The sequence below is a fragment of the Astatotilapia calliptera genome, chromosome 23 (assembly GCF_964374335.1).
Source record: "Astatotilapia calliptera chromosome 23, fAstCal68.1, whole genome shotgun sequence".
Lineage (NCBI taxonomy): Eukaryota > Metazoa > Chordata > Actinopteri > Cichliformes > Cichlidae > Astatotilapia > Astatotilapia calliptera.
The window spans coordinates 18,596,336-18,615,671 of NC_137443.1; the positions used below are offsets into that span (position 1 = coordinate 18,596,336).

The 19,336-nt window shown below is 43.6% G+C and overlaps 1 protein-coding gene and 1 long non-coding RNA gene across 2 annotated transcripts in view; one reads left to right on the top strand and one right to left on the bottom strand.

Moving 5' to 3' along the window:
- LOC145424396 (uncharacterized) overlaps window positions 1-19,336 on the top strand; it is a 223,292-nt gene that overhangs the window by 88,887 nt on the left and 115,069 nt on the right. The window lies entirely within an intron of this gene.
- Window positions 325-5,256, bottom strand: LOC113016212 (frizzled-7-A-like). Its single transcript, XM_080297185.1, has one exon. It carries the CDS (start codon window positions 4,856-4,858, stop codon window positions 3,197-3,199), a length of 1,662 nt encoding a protein of 553 aa, XP_080153311.1. The 5' UTR covers window positions 4,859-5,256; the 3' UTR covers window positions 325-3,196.

Sequence of the window (19,336 nt, forward strand, 5' to 3'; positions counted from 1 at the left end):
ATGTTTAAATTTTAACAAAAGCAAATCGACCATGACACTTAGACTTTCTATGATTATTCAGAATCATTTCATGAAAGGAGCCAGTTAAGATGGATCGGGCATCTAACACCGGGAGGAGGCCCTGGGGTAGACTCAGGATGCACTGAAGAGATTATCTTGGCTGGTCTGGGAATGCCCGGACATGCTGGAGGAGGTGGTCGGAGAGAGGGAAGCCTGAGCTTCTCTGCTTAGACTGCTGCCCCCGCAACCCGGGGAAGAGCAGAAGAAAATGGATGGATTCATAGCTGGATGGATGGAATTTCATGTATCAATGAGTTCTTTTCAGAAGTTACAAACTTGAGCAATTTATTCTGAAAAACTCTACGAGCTGAAGACAGGTAACCTCACAGAAATACAAACATGATGCTTGTTAAACATAAATACATTTATAAACATGACACTGTTATAAACACTTTCCTGAACCACCACATCCAGCCTCTTATAATGCTGATTTTAAAATACTTTGACTTTTATCTTAAGCCTTAAATAATGCTGAACTCAGTTACATTTATGATATTCTCTCACTTCTCGTCCTGGACATCAAAATTCCTCAGAGAGAAAAATTGTGGATGTAGCTTTTTGCTGCTGATGTCTCAAAACTGTGAAACAGTCTACCTGTAAAAATAAATACTTTTAAGCCATTGGTTCTGATATGTTTTCTGAAGGGCTGAAGGTCAAATAAAATAGCAGCGATTTGATGAATGAATTACAAATCAGACAGGACAGAGTTTCTATGAGAGTTACAGCAAACTGCAAAAACATAGTTGCAGGTGATAATTATTGTGCTCTGGAACTCCTGTTTTTAAATTTCATGTGAACTAAGTGCTGTGGAGACATTTTTAATGGTAAAAATGTTTTCTGCTGTGAATTTGGTGAGGTGACTGGAGAGCTCTATGAATTATAGGTCTGTTTTATTAACACTTTATTAAAGGCTTTCCTATGACTGTAACTTCTACACATCTAATTACTATAATGTGACGTTTCACAGGGCACCATGGGTCACTAATCATGATTTACTGAAGCCATGATGTCCTAACCTAATGTCCAAATTAAGAGAGATTTGTTTTAGCATAAAATTATTAAAATCATGATTAATTACAGCAGCAGCACGGCAGCATGGTGGCACGGTGGTTAGCACTGTTGCCGCACAGCAAGAAGGTCCTGAGTTCAATTCCACCATCAGGCCGGGGTCTTTCTGTGTGGAGTTTGCATGTTCTCCCCGTGTTTGCGTGGGTTCTCTCCGGGTACTCCGGCTTCCTCCCACTGTCCAAAGACATGCAGCTTGTGGGGATAGGTTAATTGGATAATCCAAATTGCCACTAGGTGTGAATGTGAGTGTGAATGGTTGTCTGTCCCTATGTGTTAGCCCTGCGACAGACTGGCGACCTGTCCTGGGTGTACCCCGCCTCTCGCCCTATGACAGCTGGGATAGGCTCCAGCGCCCCCCGCGACCCTGAAAAGGATACGCGAATGGATGGATGATTAATTACACAAAAATATTTTAAAATGCCTGCTATAGATAACGAAAATAGTATAAGTCTTTAAATAGTGTCATTAAAAATTATGCCTGTATATTATATTATATATTATAACAGACTTTCAAAATGCAGTATTGAGACAGATTGATGAGTCCAAAATGTCTGCATTAATAATAAGGATCACAGTTGAACTTCACACTCTTGGCTGTTGCTATATACTGAATATGATGGCAGAAAATACAACACTAATATCATGCCAGGAACTTACATTGAATCCAAATAATTGCTCTTTAAGTTTTATTTAGTTGCCAAAAACATGGAATAAATGATGTAGTGATATTCTGATATTGTGACAGCCACAATCAACACATACCGGTTAGCCTTCTATTAGTTTCCATGAACAGTGGTCTAGAATTCAGCCACATTCCCTGAATTTTTATATTATTATTCTGTTTTTGCTTTAGTCTGCCCCTCCACGCAGTTTTATTGTGTTATAAACATAATAAGTATAAAACATTTATTTAATTATCAACCCCCATATCCCAACATCAAGCATCTATAATTTTCAATTAAAAAAGTTTTGGTGCAAGGCTGTTTCCAAAGATTCAGTTTTACTGATTTTGTTGTTAAAACTTGGTCTTCCTGTCATCTCGCTGAACTAACCCTGCCACAGCCTGACGGGGAGAGTTTGTGTTTTAGAGAAGGCGACATCACATGACACCACTGTTACAGAAAGAAAAATCAAAATGACAAAAAAAAAACTTTTTTATGTTTATTCTGCTGTTCTTATAACTGCTGAGTTTATAATTGGACTGAATTTAAATTTCTATGAATTTTACCACTCTCATTTGTAATTTTGTTGTTATTCCGACAACCTATTTCATGTTTCTACAATGTTAATATAGTAAAGCTTTCTTTGAACAAAATAGGGAAATAAATAGCATATTAAAAAAAACAACAATAACAAAAAAAAAAAAACCAACCACATCATCATTGATGTAGAACAGTTGGAGTCCATCCTTGGCTTTTATCTAAGGAGGCTTTTGAATGCAAGACTTTTACTTGTAACGATATGTGCAATGAAATGAAGGTCCAGATCAACCACCGGCAAACCAAACAAGACAAAGCAATTGTTTATAGACTAAACCATCCATAACTAATTAATGAATCTATTAATCATGAAATCAGTTACAGGGAAATTTGGAGGAAATTGTTGCCAGTATCTTTGAACAAAAATGAAATATTTAATATGAATTTAAGGCTTTTGGATCTTTTGGGAGGACAAAACACATCTTAAGATTTGGACAAATGAATCAGGTTTATCCATAGATCAAAGTGGTGTTTTGCTTTGTTTTGTTTTTTGCTTCGTTTGTTTCCTTCTTCTAAAAAAATGAGAGAGAGAGAACAGGAAACTTCCAGATCCATGGCAGACCCATGAAATAAAAAGGTCACTGAGTTTTTCAGAGGCTGATAATCCAGTTTGAGTCTGAAAAGTTAAAAAGATGAAGTGGACGTCAGATTTTCAGGAAGTTTTTTTCTATTTTATGACACAGTTTCTTACATGTATGTACACTGAGATCCAAAACACTCAAAGATCCACTGAGCACTAAACTAATGTCTCCTTTACCTCAAGTAGTCCATCAACCTCAGGCTGTTAGAGGTTTTTAATTTCTTCGGTACTACACGGTGGTTTCTCCCTGGCTGCTATTGATCAGTCTTTGATAAAAACGACGCCACGACTGTAGAGTTTTCCCTGACCAGATCCAGAACCCTGATGTTATGCCCACAATAAGGGTCATCAAGTACTTGATCATAAAGACGGTGAAGTCTGGCGTGTTTGATGCAAAGTTTGATGCTGGGCATGGCACAGCAAAGTGCTTGCAGGTCTGCATGTGCCAGGTTACCTCCCACTGCGATCTGAAGGCCTGCTCATAGAAATGGCAGGCGATGACAATGGTGGCAGGCACTGTGTACAGCACGCTAAACACACCAATTCGCACCATCAACTTTTCGAGCTTCTCGGTCTTTGTGCCGTCGTGCTTCATGATGGTGCGGATACGGAAGAGTGATACAAAGCCAGCCAGCAGGAAAGAAGTTCCGATGAAGAGGTAGACAAACAGAGGCGCCAGCACGAAACCACGCAGTGCATCCACGCTGTAGATCCCCACGTAGCAGACACCAGTGAGCAGGTCACCGTCCACCTGTCCCGTAGCCAGGATGGTGATGGTCTTCACCGCTGGCACCGCCCAGGCTGCCAGGTGGAAGTACTGCGAGTTTGCTTCAATAGCCTCGTGACCCCATTTCATCCCAGCAGACAGGAACCAAGTGAGAGAAAGGACCACCCACCACACGGAGCTCGCCATGCCAAAGAAGTAGAGGATCATGAACAGGATGGTGCAACCCTCCTTCTTGGTGCCTTGAGCCACCAGCTTGTAGCCATCCTCTTTAAACCTATCCACACACACTACTTGGTCCTCCAGCAGGAAGCCAGCGCTGTACGCCACCGCCACCATGAAATAGCAGCCTGACAGGAAGATGATTGGTCTCTCTGGGTATCGGAACCGCTTCATGTCCACCAGATAGGTGAGGACAGTGAAAAGGGTGCTGACACAACATAGAATAGACCAGGTTCCAACCCAGAGCCGCCCAAACTTTAGCTCATCCTCTTGGAAATACATCAACCCATTGGGTTTGGAGGGCTCACAGGGGGAGCCACAGTCCTTCACTCCGAGGAAGTGATAATTCAGGTAGGAGGGCACCTGGAGCTGCAGGGGGCAGAAGAAAGGCTGGTTGCCCCAAATGTATGGAGGAAAGGTCACAAGCTCAGAAAGACTTGGGGTGGGGTCCGAGGTAGGGCCCTCGGTTTCGGTGGTGTTTTGACCGACGCAGATCTCTCCTGCCCCATGGATGGGAAAGTTCTCACAGCGCAGTCTCTCAGGCCACTGGAATCCAAATTTGTTCATGAGTGCCTCGCAGCCCTGCCGAGCCCGCTCACACAGAGATCTGCAGGGAGGGATTGCCTGGTCTAGAACGGTGCAGACCGGTGCGTACATGGAGCACAGGAAGAACTTAAGGTCCAAGGAGCATTGGACTTTGACCAGAGGATAAAATTGGTGCACCTCGAGCCCGGCGTCCTCCTGGGTGGTGTGCCCCAGCAGGTTGGGCATGATGGTCTGGTTGTAGGCAATGTCAGTGCACAGGGGGATGGAGATGGGCTGGCAGAAGCCATGCTCAGGGATGGAAATTCCTCGATCATGCTGACTGTTGCAAGGCTGGAAGAGATATACCAGAGTGAATCCCCAAACCCACCAGCAAAAGGAGCAGTGTCCCCCCAAAGCCATGACAGCAGATCCAACTCCAAAAAAGTTTGATCAACTTTTAAAAGGTTTTAATAAAGGTTGCAAACACAGTGCAAAGACCCCTTTATTATTCAACTAATGTTAGAAAAAAATATTTATTCAAAGTATTTCAAAGTATAGTCCTCTCTTAGGAAAAGGTGATGGTCTGCTTATGAATCCTTTCAGAGTCATATCTCAAAGAAAAGTCCTTTCTCTCACACAATGAAGCAGTAAAACTCTCCCTGAGAGTCACCCACAGTCCAATGTGGATCAAGTAGTCTGGACTGCAGTTAAGTTTAACAGTAAATCCACAGCTTGTCCGTCTGTCTGTGAAGTTGCCAGACCTCTATTCTTTCTCCTCAGTCTGCAGGACCCTTCACACTCTGTCTGTTTCTGATGGTTTTCAGGCACCCCTCCCTCTCCCCGCTTCCCCAGCAAAAGAGCAGAGTGAGAGGGGGTTCCTTGAAACCAGCCTCCTCTGCTCCAATCACACACTTTGTTTTTTCAGGAGTCTCCTGACTTATTGGTCACTGCTGCTGAAAGGGGGCGGGGCGTTGCTAAAGGAAAGCGAGTGTAGGAATCCTGCAGAGTTTAACTGTTTCTGTTTATTTCAATGAAATAAAGAAGAAATCCTCCTGTGCATTCAAAGTCAGGTGGAAATAGTGTAAGTGCTCAGTACTTCTTGCTTCATTTTATGTGCAGATTACTGATGGCAAATTGTTTCCTAACCAAATAAAACCTTTCTATTATACTCATTCATTTAGCACATATAAAAACTAGAGTGGTTTTCAGTCAAAGCAAACTGAAAACAGAAGTATAACATAATCCTGATAGAGAAAATGTAACAAATACAAAGTATTTACAAAATAAATATTTATTTATTTTTATTTTTATATATTTTATTTATTTATTTGTTTATTTTATAGCCTTAAAATTAAAGGAGTGAAGCAAAAAATTGCAACAAAAACTTTAAAATATAACATCAATGAGTGAATATCTACAAATAAAACAAGAGTGGAAGTCTGGCTTCGGTCATTAAAAGAAATCACAAAAATATCTTTGGAAGTGATCATTCTGCACATTCATTATGTTCTTATTGAATCTTATCTATCATGTGTCTATCAGCTGCTTCTCCTCAGAGACGAATAAAGTTTCCTTTGAACCTGATTGAACCACAGCTGTGAAACAAACACAATTACACTAAAGTTAGACTCTTTATTCCCTACATTCATTTTTTCTTTTCAGTTTAACAGATGCATGAACTCTCAGACATCCTTCAACAACAAACTTTTCATCTTCTGTTCCATTTGTCTGGTTTGTAAATAGGTGACTCAATTCTGTCTTATTTTCTGCTTCTCGAGAAAAAAAACTTTTTTAAATGCGCTTGTGTCAACTGGTCATAATCTCATGTGTTTTCCTTTATAACCACCTGGACAGATCAGAAATCTCAGCAGATGTCTGCATAAGATTTCACCAAAACTTCCTGCATGTTCAAACATCTCACACATTTCTGCTGCATCTGGGTGGAAACACAAAGGACACGACCTTAAAAGTAGCTCAAACCCTTACCACACTAATAAAATGATTTAAGTTTCCAACATGTTGAGAAAAACAAACATCTTGATATCAGACTTCCTCCTTCTTTGGCTCTGCATGACTGAAACTCTTTTGTGTATTGCATGCTTATGTCAAGAGAATGTTTGTCCTACCATCAGATATTTAGTGTGTTTATGGACTTGTGAACCTTTTGGAACTCAAGAAATACCATCACTGAAACATTTGTTTATCACTAATGTTTTGTTGTATTTTGTTTTTTATTGGAGTGATAAGTGTTTCCTGTCAGGTTCCCTGAAATCCATCATGAAGACCGTTAAAGACAGGAAAAAAGAAAAAGGCAGGAACTGACAAAATGTGATGTGGAGCTAAAAAGCAGACGTGTGACATAAGAATATGGCAGGCAATTACAACACAAGACAATGTACTATGTCTTTTTAAATTTTTATTTAAAATGAAACACTACAATTTAATTTCCTCTTAGAACAAAGAATTAGTGAAAAGCAACTTTCTGTCAAAAACTGTAAATATTGTGATTATTCAGTGAAAGATTTATTAGTACTTCCATATTTTTCTTGACATTACTGCTTATTTAATTGTCCTTTACTCTTATTTTGATCGTTTTCTTCGTGTCATTGTGATCCTTCAAATTAAACCACACCTGTTATAGGAAACACAAAAACATGAAGACGATAGAAAAGCTGTAAAATGGTGTTTTTATCTCCTCCGCATCTGTTTGACCTTCATCACACTGAACTTTACTCGTCTGCTTCTCGTCTCTCTGTCAACATGTTGATCGTGTAAACCAGCTCGTGCAACAGTTGCATCAGACACAAATGCAGATGCAGCGGCTCAGCGGGAGGAACGATGGACGCATTAAGAGCTCAGGGCATCACACTTGACTCCTCCTCCCATCAAACATCACACAAGGTGGTGGTGGTGTTAGGGGGGGGGGGGGGGTACTGCTGCTGCTGGGCTTCATCCATAGTTGACTTCACAGAGTTTCTCCAGCTGTGGGAAGTTGCTGTTTTGATTCTTACATAGGATCATTGGATTTAAACGCTAGAAAACCAAAAGTGTTTTAAAGTGAGCACCAGAGACTCACTTTAAAAAGCAATGGTGCACTAGTCATAGTGTTGTGGACTTTGATCTCAAAAATAGCATAGTTGGTGTGGTGATTAAAGCCCTAACTGAAATTTAAAAATGTATTTTTCAAGTCTTATTGCGGTTTGGGATTTTTCTTATTTAGATTTTAAATCATTTCTGTTCTCATTTTTTTTTTAAATTTTGTAATCTTTGGGCTCTCTGACACCGCTGTCAGCTTTACTTCCTGTCTTTGTTTTTCCTCCTTTGCTGACAGTCTGTCCAGCTCACATCGCTTTCACCCTTGTTCATTGAAAGACAGCTGAGCCCTGCACAATGAAGCGAGTTCAGCTACGCAGAGTATCTTTCTGTTGCTGGATTCACTGACACTAACATTGCAAATCATGATAAGCGGTCACACGAAGCTTGTTACTCATTAATGCTTCTTTTGACCAGTTCCAACTTGACTCAACTCTACTCAGTTTTGGTCATTTTGCCTTACAATTGAGTACCGCCTAATATGTGTGGGGTGATTATAGCAACATCCAAAGTCCTGTGACGCCATCTGTATGATGTCAAACACAACACAACAATAGACGACTTTGAGGCAAGGCCAAGCAGGTATTAAAAAGTACCTGGTACCTGGTACCAGGTACGAACACCTAATAAAAAATCCTAAAAACCAGGCTGTAGGTTAACCCGAGGTTTTCCCTGTATGTTCACGTGGTGTCATCGGACAAATCAGTATGAACTGTGTGGATAAGTCTTTTTACAAATGAAGATAAATCTGGAATAGCAGAGAAAAATGAAGAGGTTAAACACACAATAGAATAGAATAGAATAGAATAGAATAGAATAGAATAGAATAGAATAGAATACTTTTATTTGTCAATTTCTTCAAATGTACTTGCCATACAAAGGAATTGAAATTACGTTTCACACTGTCCCATGCGTAGGCATTGACAACAATAAGGTGCAGATGCACAACAAAAACAAAAACAGCCCTAACAATAAGGTAATAAATAGTAATATAATAATATAAATAGTGCTAAAAGAATACTAAAAATATATATATAGCAGCAGGTGTGTGCAATTGCAATGCAAGTCAGGAATGTTTTCAGTTCTTGGTTCAGAGAGTGTTTCCTTGTTGGAGAGTGTGCGTGGGTGGGGGGGTAGAGTCCAATCTGTCTACTATACTTCTGCCAATCTGGTGATTCTGCTGGCTGGGAGCCGGGAGGGAAGAGAGTTCAGCAGTCTCACAGCCTGGTGGATGAAGCTGTTGGTGAGCCTGGTAGTGTGGGAGCGGAGACTTCTGTATCTCTTTCCAGAGGGCAGGAGGCTGAACAGACAGTGCGCGGGGTGGGTTGCATCGTTGACAATTGTGATGGCTTTGCGGGTGAGGCGAGTGGTGTAAATGTCTTGCAGGGAGGGGAGTGGTACACCAACTATCCTCTCAGCTGTTCTCACAATGCGTTGTAGAGCTTTTCTGTTATAGTCAGTGCAGCTACCGCCCCACACAGTGATGCAGCTGGAGAGGATACTTTCAATAGTTCCTCTGTAGAATGTAGTCAGGATGGGTGGTGGAGCACTTGCCCGCTTGAGTTTGCGCAGGAAGTAGAGGCACTGTTGTGCTTTCTTGGCCAGTGATGCTGTGCTGGTGGTCCAAGAGAGGTCCTCACTGATGTGCACCCCCAGGAACTTGGTGCTGCTCACCCTCTCCACCGCAGCGCCGTCGATGGTCAATGGGGGGTGACAGGTGTGGCCTCTCTGGAAGTTGACAATAATCTCCTTGGTCTTACTGACATTTAGCAGGAGGTTGTTGTCTCTGCACCACGTGGTCAGGAGCTCAACCTCTTTCCTGTAGTGGGTCTCATCGCCCTTGGTGATGAGCCCCACCAGCGTTGTGTCGTCCGCAAACTTGGTGGTTGGAGCTGTAGGTTGGCGTGCAGTCATGTGTCAACAGGGTGAAGAGCAGAGGACTGAGCACACAGCCTTGTGGAGCCCCCGTGCTCAGGGTGATGCTGTTTGAGACCTTGTTGCCCACACGCACCGCTTGAGGCCTCTGGCTGAGGAAATCCAGCAGCCAGTTGCAGAGGGAGGTGCTGAGGCCCAGTCTGTCCAGTTTACAGATGAGTTGTTGTGGTATTATGGTGTTGAATGCTGAGCTAAAGTCTATGAACAGCATTCTCACATATGAGTCTTTCTTGTCCAGATGAGTTAGGGCTGGGTGGAGGGCAGAGCAGATTGCATCCTCTGTGGATCGTTTCGCTCTGTATGCGAACTGGTGTGGGTCCAGGGTGGGAGGTAGGGTGGATTTGATGTGTGACATGACTAGTCGTTCAAAGCACTTCATAATAATGGGTGTCAGTGCCACGGGGCGGTAGTCATTGAAACAGGCTGGGGATGGTTTCTTTGGCACAGGTATGATGGTGGCAGTCTTGAAGCATGATGGGACAGTGGCTTGCCTCAGGGAGGTGTTAAAGATGTCTGTGAAGACATTCTTCAGCTCCTCTGCGCAGTCTTTCAGCACACTACCAGGGATGTTATCTGGACCCGCTGCTTTCCGGGCGTTGATGGTGATGAGTGTCCTCTTCACGCTGGCAGCAGACAGGCACAGAGGCTGGTCGTGTGGAGGTGGTGGTGTTTTCTGTGGGCGTGTGTTGTTCTGTGCTTCAAATCGTGCAACGAAGCTGTAATAAGTCCTTGTAATAAGCAATACAGACTTAAAGTAACACATGTGAATGTGTGTGTGAGAGGAAAGCTCTGTATAGTAGTTTAAAAGCATGTATGAATGTGTGTGAGCACAGTAAGGCTGGAAATGATTTACTATATTAATAAAGTTTAGCCTGTTTGAGGACAGGAGAGATTAGTTTGTTAACCTCTGGTGGGGAAAGAGCAGTCTCAAGGACCAAGAGCAGGAATTTCTCAGTCCTCTGGCAGAGCAACTACAAATAGTCAGAAAAACAGTCAGAAATGAATTCCTCGGTGTGTGCCAGGTCTTTTTTTACACCCAAAATATGAATCACAAGTTCACATAATCAGTAAATCTTTTGTGCTCCCCTTGGTTAAAATATGGCAGCGTAAAAAGTAGCAGGAAGCTAATGTATTGAGCCAGCCAATCAGAGTTACTGTGGGCTGTGCAGTGAGATTTCTACATGCATGAGGTACAGAGTGGGCTTAAGATGGGTCTACAGTGACCATGTACCCACATCACGGGTTTAACACAGTTAAAAATCACTCACTGCTCAGTGCTGTTGTGTTGTTTGACTATAAGGACAGTATTATTATAATCTCTGTTGTCACTGGTACAGTGCACTCACAGTATTTTAAATTGCCTCATTAAAAAGTAACGTGCAACTTGTGACCACCACCCAGACTCTGGATCCCATCATGCTTTGCACTGAAGAGAGGACGGAGAGCAGTGCACAACAACACAAGCAGCAGCAAAGTGAATATTATTACAAAATTCAAATTTTATTTGACAGTATATTATAAAGTAGTTCTGTAGTCCTGATCAGTCTGTACAGGGAGCTGTGAGAATGAATGACTTCGGATGAAACCTTTGTGTTTAACTGATAAAAATCAACAAGATCCAGATTCTTAAAGCAGCTGTATTCCCCACCTTTTGTTTTTTGTTTTTTGTACATCGCGGCCCAGAGAAATCCATCGTTCATCTGCTTCTGTTTATGTAGGAATACAGATGTCATCTTAAAACAGAGCCAAAACACTGTAATTAATAACACTGTGAAAGTATCTGACTGAGCTTACTGCTACAGCTGAATAATTAAGGCTATTTAACTAAGCATTTCCCGGATCCCTGTGTGAGTTTAACTCAATACACATTTATAAAGCTTTATTAACACAGAGCAGTGACACAGCTCAGCTCTCCTGTGAGGAAGCTGGAGTCTTTATTTTCAAACTGTCAGATTTGTTTGGTTCCTGAGAAATTTTCAGACTTTATCATCTATATGTCTTTTTTTTGTTTGTGTGTCTGAGTCTAAGCTGAAGGACTGCAGTGTGTTCACCCCCTCCCCCCCCCCCCTCCTCCTGCTCTGTTTTTACTGATGCAACAAAGTGAAAACTGTCCGACGTTCACAGCGTTGCACTACGCTCTCAAATTCACCTGATCCACTCTCAAGCTCGCCTTCTTTATTTCTGCCCCCCTCCTTTAGTGAGACCAGGGAGCTTTTACTGATGAAAAGCCACCATGTGAAGGGGGTCCCCGGGGTCCAGGGGGGGGGGGGGGGGATTTCTTTACAGTGGAAGCTATGTTAAAGAACAGAAGATATTAACATCCTATTACCATCCCATTCATACACATTAACATGACAAGCTGCCTAGAGGGGGGCCCAGAAGCACTCTGGGATGGTGGGGACAAAAGAGCTCCGCCCACAGGTCAGAGTGGCGAAGATGAAGAAGGACAGAATGGGAAGAGGACAAAGGGGAAAGTTTGATTCAGAGGATTTAACCCTTGAAACTCAGTTTAGACTCTGAATGAGAAACAAGGTTCAGATCTCAAAGGCAGAGACACAGGCTGAGGGTTCAGGTTTTTTCTTAAAATAAAGACAAAACAGAATCTGGTCATCAACGGGCTCAGAATAATACTATAGTGCATCACAGTGTGGGATATAAAAATTCAGATACAGCCACTTAAATACAGCTAACACTCTGTGGCAGCAGAAGTACAAAATAGCCAACACTGAACCTCCAGAAGCTGCTGTTCCTCTAAAATCCACCGCAGGCTCGAGCAGTGAGTCCGTCCCCAGAGACTCACAAAATAATCCTGTTTATGGTCTGCTACATAACAACTGTACATGGGGAACTTGACCCCTCTTTTTAAAAGTTTGCTTTATGACTGACAGGTGGATGGTGACACAGGCGGCTGGAGCTGCTAGCTGTCTTCTAGGCTTCGCCTGAGCTTATTGGAGTCCCTGAGCTGAACTCAGGACTGTGTTTGTGTTGTTGAAGCCTTTTTAATGCAATAATCTGACCAATAATGTTGTTGCTATGAGATTAACTGCTGTCCTCAATGTCTGAGCTCCAGTTTTGGTGAGTGAAACTCTGGAATCTTATTTGTAGGTTAACACTACGGTAATTTGCAGGTATCTGTGTCTGTTTGATGCTTCTATACAGTCTATGACTGTTCTCTCTGTGAATTTAATCAGGATACTTTATTAATCCCTAAGGAAAGTATGTAAAATCTGGGAATCAAACCCGGGACACGGCAGTGAGAGCACCAAATCCTAACCACCAGATCACAAGGGACCTCTGACAGGCTTGACTTCTTAACTTACAATGTTTTTCACTGATGGGCAGATGGTAACCTGACATATGTTAAAATGTTTGACAATAAACTAGTAGTCTTAAAAAGCACCTACTTTTTCTAACAGCTTCAGAGTGTAGCTTGATTTAGTGTTTTTACATAGAATTCAAACCCAGAACGTGAGTTCAAAGGTTTATTGAAACAAACTAAGTTTACTTTGAGCTTGATAAACTGCAGGAACCATGGAGAGAGAAAGACAAAAGGATAGAAACCGTGAAGAAAAGTGGAAACCTTATTTCCTTTGTTTCATTGAGGGTACTAGAGCAAGAATCACACAGGATAAAAACCTACCTTCATGTTCAGTGCACTGTTTGCGCTAACACACCCCAGTTTTAATTTTTATTTGCTACTTTTATTTGCTTTTAAATATTTAAATCCTAAATCACCCAGTGATCTTAAATAAATCCTTAAGATTTGAATCTTCATAAATATTAATGAGTCCATAGTTGCTGCTAATCCAACAGCATTTTCTTCTTTTTCTTTGACTTGTCTATAAATGGACTATTGTTGACGCCTCAGTCCATTAAGAGACCAAGCAGCTGAGCCCTGGAGGTCAGTGCAGGTTAAAGGTCACGGCGTGTGTGTCTGTATACTATAAATCAAACTGCAGACACACAGTCACACTGAAACTGATTAGTTTTAATGTTCCTCGTGGACAAGAGTTATTTTTAAAACATGAAAATCACCAATCAAGTTTGGAATATTTACTGGACCTTCAGTCCTTAGACCTATATCAGTAAGTTCATTAACCACAACCTGTACATGGTAAATGTCACAAAAAACAGACAGGACTGAAAAATGAAAATCTTTTCTTTAATTATTCAGTCAACAAACATGGTTGTCAGAAACTATTTGGACTGACTTGTTACAAGGTCACTAATGTGTGTCCACTTTTTTAAAATAGAAATTAGTGAAAACTTTTAATGAGAAAAACTCAAATAAATATATATATATATTTTTGCCTGTCCCGTTTGGCTCTTTTGCCATCAGAATTGTTGTCTAAAGGCAAAGAAAGATGCCCAACGGATTTACTTTACCAAATTGACCATCCCAGCCTTGCCGTAATGGTCCATTTGATTCACCTTTTATTGTTTATTTTATTTTCACTTACTGAATACGGGACAGACTTGACTGGGGGAAAGAAGGGGAGAAAGAAAGAGGGAAAGAGAAACAGCTGAGAAGAGGGACGGGGGAGAAGGGCAAAAAACAAAAACCAACAGAATGAGCAGAGAAAAAAAATGCATATATCAATCACCTGGATCACCTGCTGAGAAAGAAAAAAGAAAACAAGCAGAAGAGAACAAGAGTAATAGAATAAACAACATCACAATGATATATGGGAATATGACAGTAAATACTAAATATTAAACATTATTGTGCAGCACATAAGATCAACAGAACACAGTGTGCTTTGAGGTAGGAGCCAAAAAGGGTGTAGTTTGTGGGTGTGATCACCCGTGTGTACACCTGTGAGCATGGACGCGCTTGTTTTTTTTTTTTTTAAAAGGTTCCTTCATGTAATGATCTGCTAGAGGGTGTGGGGGGGGGGGTCACAGCCCCGTCCTCCAGGGCATGAAGCAGGTATGGAGGAGATCAAAACTCCAGACATCCAGAGGCCCCCAGAACACAAGAGACCAAGGAAGACCAACCGAGGGGCAGCCGCGCCACTGTCCCAGAAAGAGCTGAGGAGAGTCCCAGATGAGGGCTCACTCAGCAGCCGCGGAGCAGAAGCCAGGGGGAGTTGCAGTGACGCGCCCGTGAGCTCCGCCGGCAGCCAGCCGTGCCTGAGTGACCGAGCCCCAGGCCGAGAGGCCGGGGGCACCCCACCTCCGAAGTGGCCCGAGCGAGCCCCAGGCTCCAGGCTCCGATAAGCGGCCGCCAAGGAGTGAGCCGGTGTGTACCTGGACGCCCATCCCCAGACACAAAGAACCACCAACGCACCGATGTCTGAGGGAGTCCGCCACTGGCAGGGGAAGTGGTGGTGGGGGGAGATAGGCCTCCAAACCTTGGAGGGCCTGAGATGTCCCCAGAGAGGTGGCGCCTGACACCCAACCTGACATATAGACACAGACATACAGGCACACACATATACAAACATCCATTCCCACCCTCATGCTCTCATATGCACTTACTCCACACTCAACCAACGTGGAGACAGACATAAAGAGATGCTGTACACACGATCACACTCCCCAAGCGTACTCTACGAACCGGGTCTAGGTACCCTTGCAAATAAATAAATTTTAAAAATTAGAACAACAATGGAAAATAATGAAATACAGCAAAGAAAAATTTCAACAGTAAGTCCTTAAAATATGAAATAAAAAGAACAACATTAAATTCCATAAAGATATGAGCTCTCTGTAATTATTTTAATCTGTGATTCCTTCAAAATAAATGCAGCAAACTTTGATATTATTCATACAAAGCATGTGTAAAACGTGTTGACTGTAAACCTGTCCTCATCTTGTTGGTCATGTTTCTAAAAACCTTCATGTGATCTGATTTAAACAGACACTTCAGCTAACTGCTTACAGTGACAACACATGGCTGCTGCCCCTGTGAATAAGACCCAGTCTGATCTAATCTAATCTAAAAATGATTAAATAAAGTCTGATGAGACACACATGATGTTTGCTGCCATCACAACAAGCTTAGAGTCCAGATTGTTACTAAACTTTAATTATAAATTGTCAGAGAATGACAAAGAAAAGGAAAGGTAACAAAACTAAAATAAATATACCGTCCAAGAAAATGTAAAATGAGTTGCATGTGTAACACAAAAAAGACACATGACAGTAATTAAGAGTCAATAAAACACAAATAGCTGGTAAACTGCAGTGTTCAGGTGATTTTCATCATGTTTGAGTGAAACAGTGAAGATACAATCAAAGAATTAATCTACATCTGCTTGAAATCTGGGTATCATTGTCATCAATGCAAAATAATAACAACTTCAATGTGCACAAAATCTAAAGAAATTAATACAGCGTATTTCAAAGAATAGTAGTCACATCAGAATATAAAAATGATTCATAATTGAAAAAAACAAGCAGAGCTGATTATGTGATTTAAATGCAGCTAACTCAGATTTTTTTTAAGATAACTACTCTGCCAAGCAGCTGTTTCATTTAATAAAATCAGCTAACTAGCAATATTGTTTTATTGAAGAGTATATTTGCTTCTAAAAACAAGCAGTAATGCAGCAAAGCTATTAGCTAGTATTTCTTTTACTTTTAGCTTCTTAGTTTCTATTAATTTACCATGGACATTAATATTCTGTTTATGTGGTGATGCAAATGTTAACAATTCTAAATTTTGGTATTATCTAATGATAAAAAAAAGTACAAAAAAAGAGAAAAGAAACACATACTGTCACTATAGCAAGGGCAAGCTCAATGCTTTTTGCTTTTAAATATCAATTAAACATAACATTAATGTTTAGTTTAAATATTTTTTATAAGTCCATGTTTGTTCAACAAAGCAGCTCACCATATTAAAAAAACCCAAACCAAACCAAAAAAACAAAAAAACAAATCTGCCTTTATGATCTTTCATGTATGGCACAAAAATCCAGTACTTCATATTAGCAGCGAGCGAAAATTGGAGAACACCACAAACTTAAACAGAAAGTTTATCAGGAGAAAACAAAGAAAAACAACACAAGTGAAACTTGCCAGGGTACTTGTCTTCAGAGGCTTGATATCAAAGGCTGCTTAGCATTTTGATTTATTAATGATGGGATTAGTCAGATTTCTCTCATCAAATGTCCAAAAACACAAACAGAGTTAAATATGCACAAACACCTTCTTCTTTCTCTTTTATCTTGCCAATCAATCAGACGTCAGTAGGAAATGTACATCTGACATCCTGTCAGTCAGAACAGTTAAAGTGTTTTTCTGTTGACTACTAATCCTACATTTACATATGAACTTGATCAAAACAGGTCAACAGAAAAAGTTTCATAAAACTTTTTCTTTGTTGCTGTGAACAAAAATGTTAATTTAAATTCTTTGATCTATTGTCAGGGTTCCTGGGTCGGTGACCCAGTGTTTTCAGTTCACACTCACTGTTTATCTACTGCCTGTTCCACTTCCTGTTTTATTGTGTTAGCCTTGGTCTGTGTGTATTATGTTCAATCCTCTTCCCATTATCATTAGTTCATTATGTTCAGCTGTGTACTCACCGGTCCCTCATTATCATCATTATCACCAGTCTGTGTATTTAAGCCCTCTGTTCTACCCATTCAGTGTCGGGTCATTGATGATGTTGTTTCTGTCGTGTGTTCCGTCCAGTCAGTCAGTTAGCCAGCCAGTCTACCAGTCCGCTAAGTCCAGCCAGCCATCCATCCTATCATCTGTTGTCTACATATTCAATAAACCTCGTTCTGCACCACGAGTCCTGCATGTGGGTCATCCCTTCCTCGCCTCCGCACACGAGCCCTGACAGAATGACCCGACCCGTGCCAAGAAGACACGCTTTTGACCCAGCGGACTCGGACCTCTACGAGCGGCAGGAGGTAGCGCTCTCCTTGTGGGCTGAAAAACTCAAGGAGAGACAGCGGCTCTTCGCGGAGCGAGAGCACGTCTTCGAGGGCACTCGCTTGGCTCTGGGCGGGCCTCGGAGACGCCGCGTTCCCCCACCTGCTGCCTCACCTGCACCGGAGCATCTGCCGCGGAGAGTGGACGTTTCACGCCGCGCTTCGGCCGCTCCCTCTCTCGCCACTCCGCTCCACGCTCACACATCACCTGCCTCATTCACCGGACCTTCAACCTCGCCACGGCACAGCGGCTCCGTCTTCCACCTCGGCTCAACAGAGGCTCCCGTGCCAGAGGCTCGGACGTGTACCCCGCCCGCTTCCTCCTCCCGGAGAAATCGGCGCACACGCCGCCATAAAACGGACCACTTTCAGCCACTCCCGATGGTGAGCTCCAGTGACTGTTTTTCGCACTCACCATCTGATTATTCACTCAAAACGCACAATAACCCCATCTCTGATTCGTGGGATGTTTCCCTCCTGGAAGATTCTGTGGACTGGGAAGATTTGTTCTGCTCTGCTCTCCCAAAGACTGTAAATAGTGGTGGCAGGAAAACCAGAACAATTCCCAATAAACCTGCTAACATCACACACCCAGTCATTATCTCCACTCCCGTCAGTCAGTCTACCCCCACACCAGTGCCAGCTCCCAGGAGGAGGGCAGCTGCGACCCAGTCTACCGCCACACCCGCTTCGGTTTCTCGAGTGGGGGTGACTGGTGTCCAGCCACCTCCCGTGCCTGTCCCAGCACCTAGGCTGAGGACGGCCAGGATCCAGCCTGACCCCCCTAGAGACTCAGTTGAGGCTCTCCAGCCAGTGCCCTCACGCTCTGAAGGCACGGAAGAGCTAATCAGTCCACCACTTCATCCACCTCCTGACCCAGCCTTTCACGCACTAGCTTTATCCCTGGTTAGGCTGGCTGAAGTGTCCCCTGCTCAGGCACCGGCCTTACTAGCTCAGGCTGTAGCTTTATCTCCCTCATTAGCTCAGTCTGTAGCCCAGCCATTAGCCACACCAACCTCAGCTCCGTCGTCAGCCTCACCTGCTGTTCAGCTTCCAGCCCCGTCAGTTCACTCACCTGCTCTCCAGTCCGCTCCTGTCCAGTCACCCGTAGCTCAGTCGCCTCCTGTCCAGTCACCAGTAGCTCAGTCGCCTCCTGTCCAGTCACCCGTAGCTCAGTCGCCTCCTGTCCAGTCACCCGTAGCTTAGTCGCCTCCTGTCCAGTCACCAGTAGCCCAGTCGCCTCCTGTCCAGTCACCAGTAGTCCAGTCGCCCGTCCACCAACCTGTTCAGTACCCAGAGCCTGCTGTGAGCTACCCTGCTGCCCAGCCAGGGGTTTCCGCACCCACTGGCCCGGCCGCTCCTCAGCCAGGGGTTTCCGCACCCGCTGGCCCTGTCCTGTGTGTGCCAGGGGCTCCAGTGCCCACTGGTTCTGAGACCGTTTTCGCTGGAGGGCCCGAGGAGCCCGTCCGGCAACCTTCCTCGTCAGCTGGGGGTTCAGGAGAACCGCACCAGCCTCATGCCTCGTCAGCTGGAGGGCCCGAGGAGCCCGTCCGGCAACCTTCCTCGTCAGCTGGGGGTTCAGGAGAACCGCACCAGCCTCATGCCTCGTCGGCTGGAGGGCCCGAGGAGCCCGTCCGGCAACCTTCCTCGTCAGCTGGGGGTTCAGGAGAACCGCACCAGCCTCATGCCTCGTCGGCTGGAGGGCCCGAGGAGCCCGTCCGGCAACCTTCTTCGTCAACTGGGGGTTCAGGGGAACCGCACCAGCCTCATGCCTCGCTGTCACCTAGCTCTGCTTCTGCCTTGCCTGGTCCGGCCTCAGACCCTGCCTCTGCCTCGCCTGGCCCGGCCTCAGACCCTGCCTCTGCCTCGCCTGGCCCGGCCTCAGACCGAGCCTTCGTCCTCGTCTGGCCCGGCCTCGGAGCCTTCGTCCTCGTCTGGCCCGGCCTCGACTTTGGCTTTTATTTCGCCTGCTGCAGCTCCG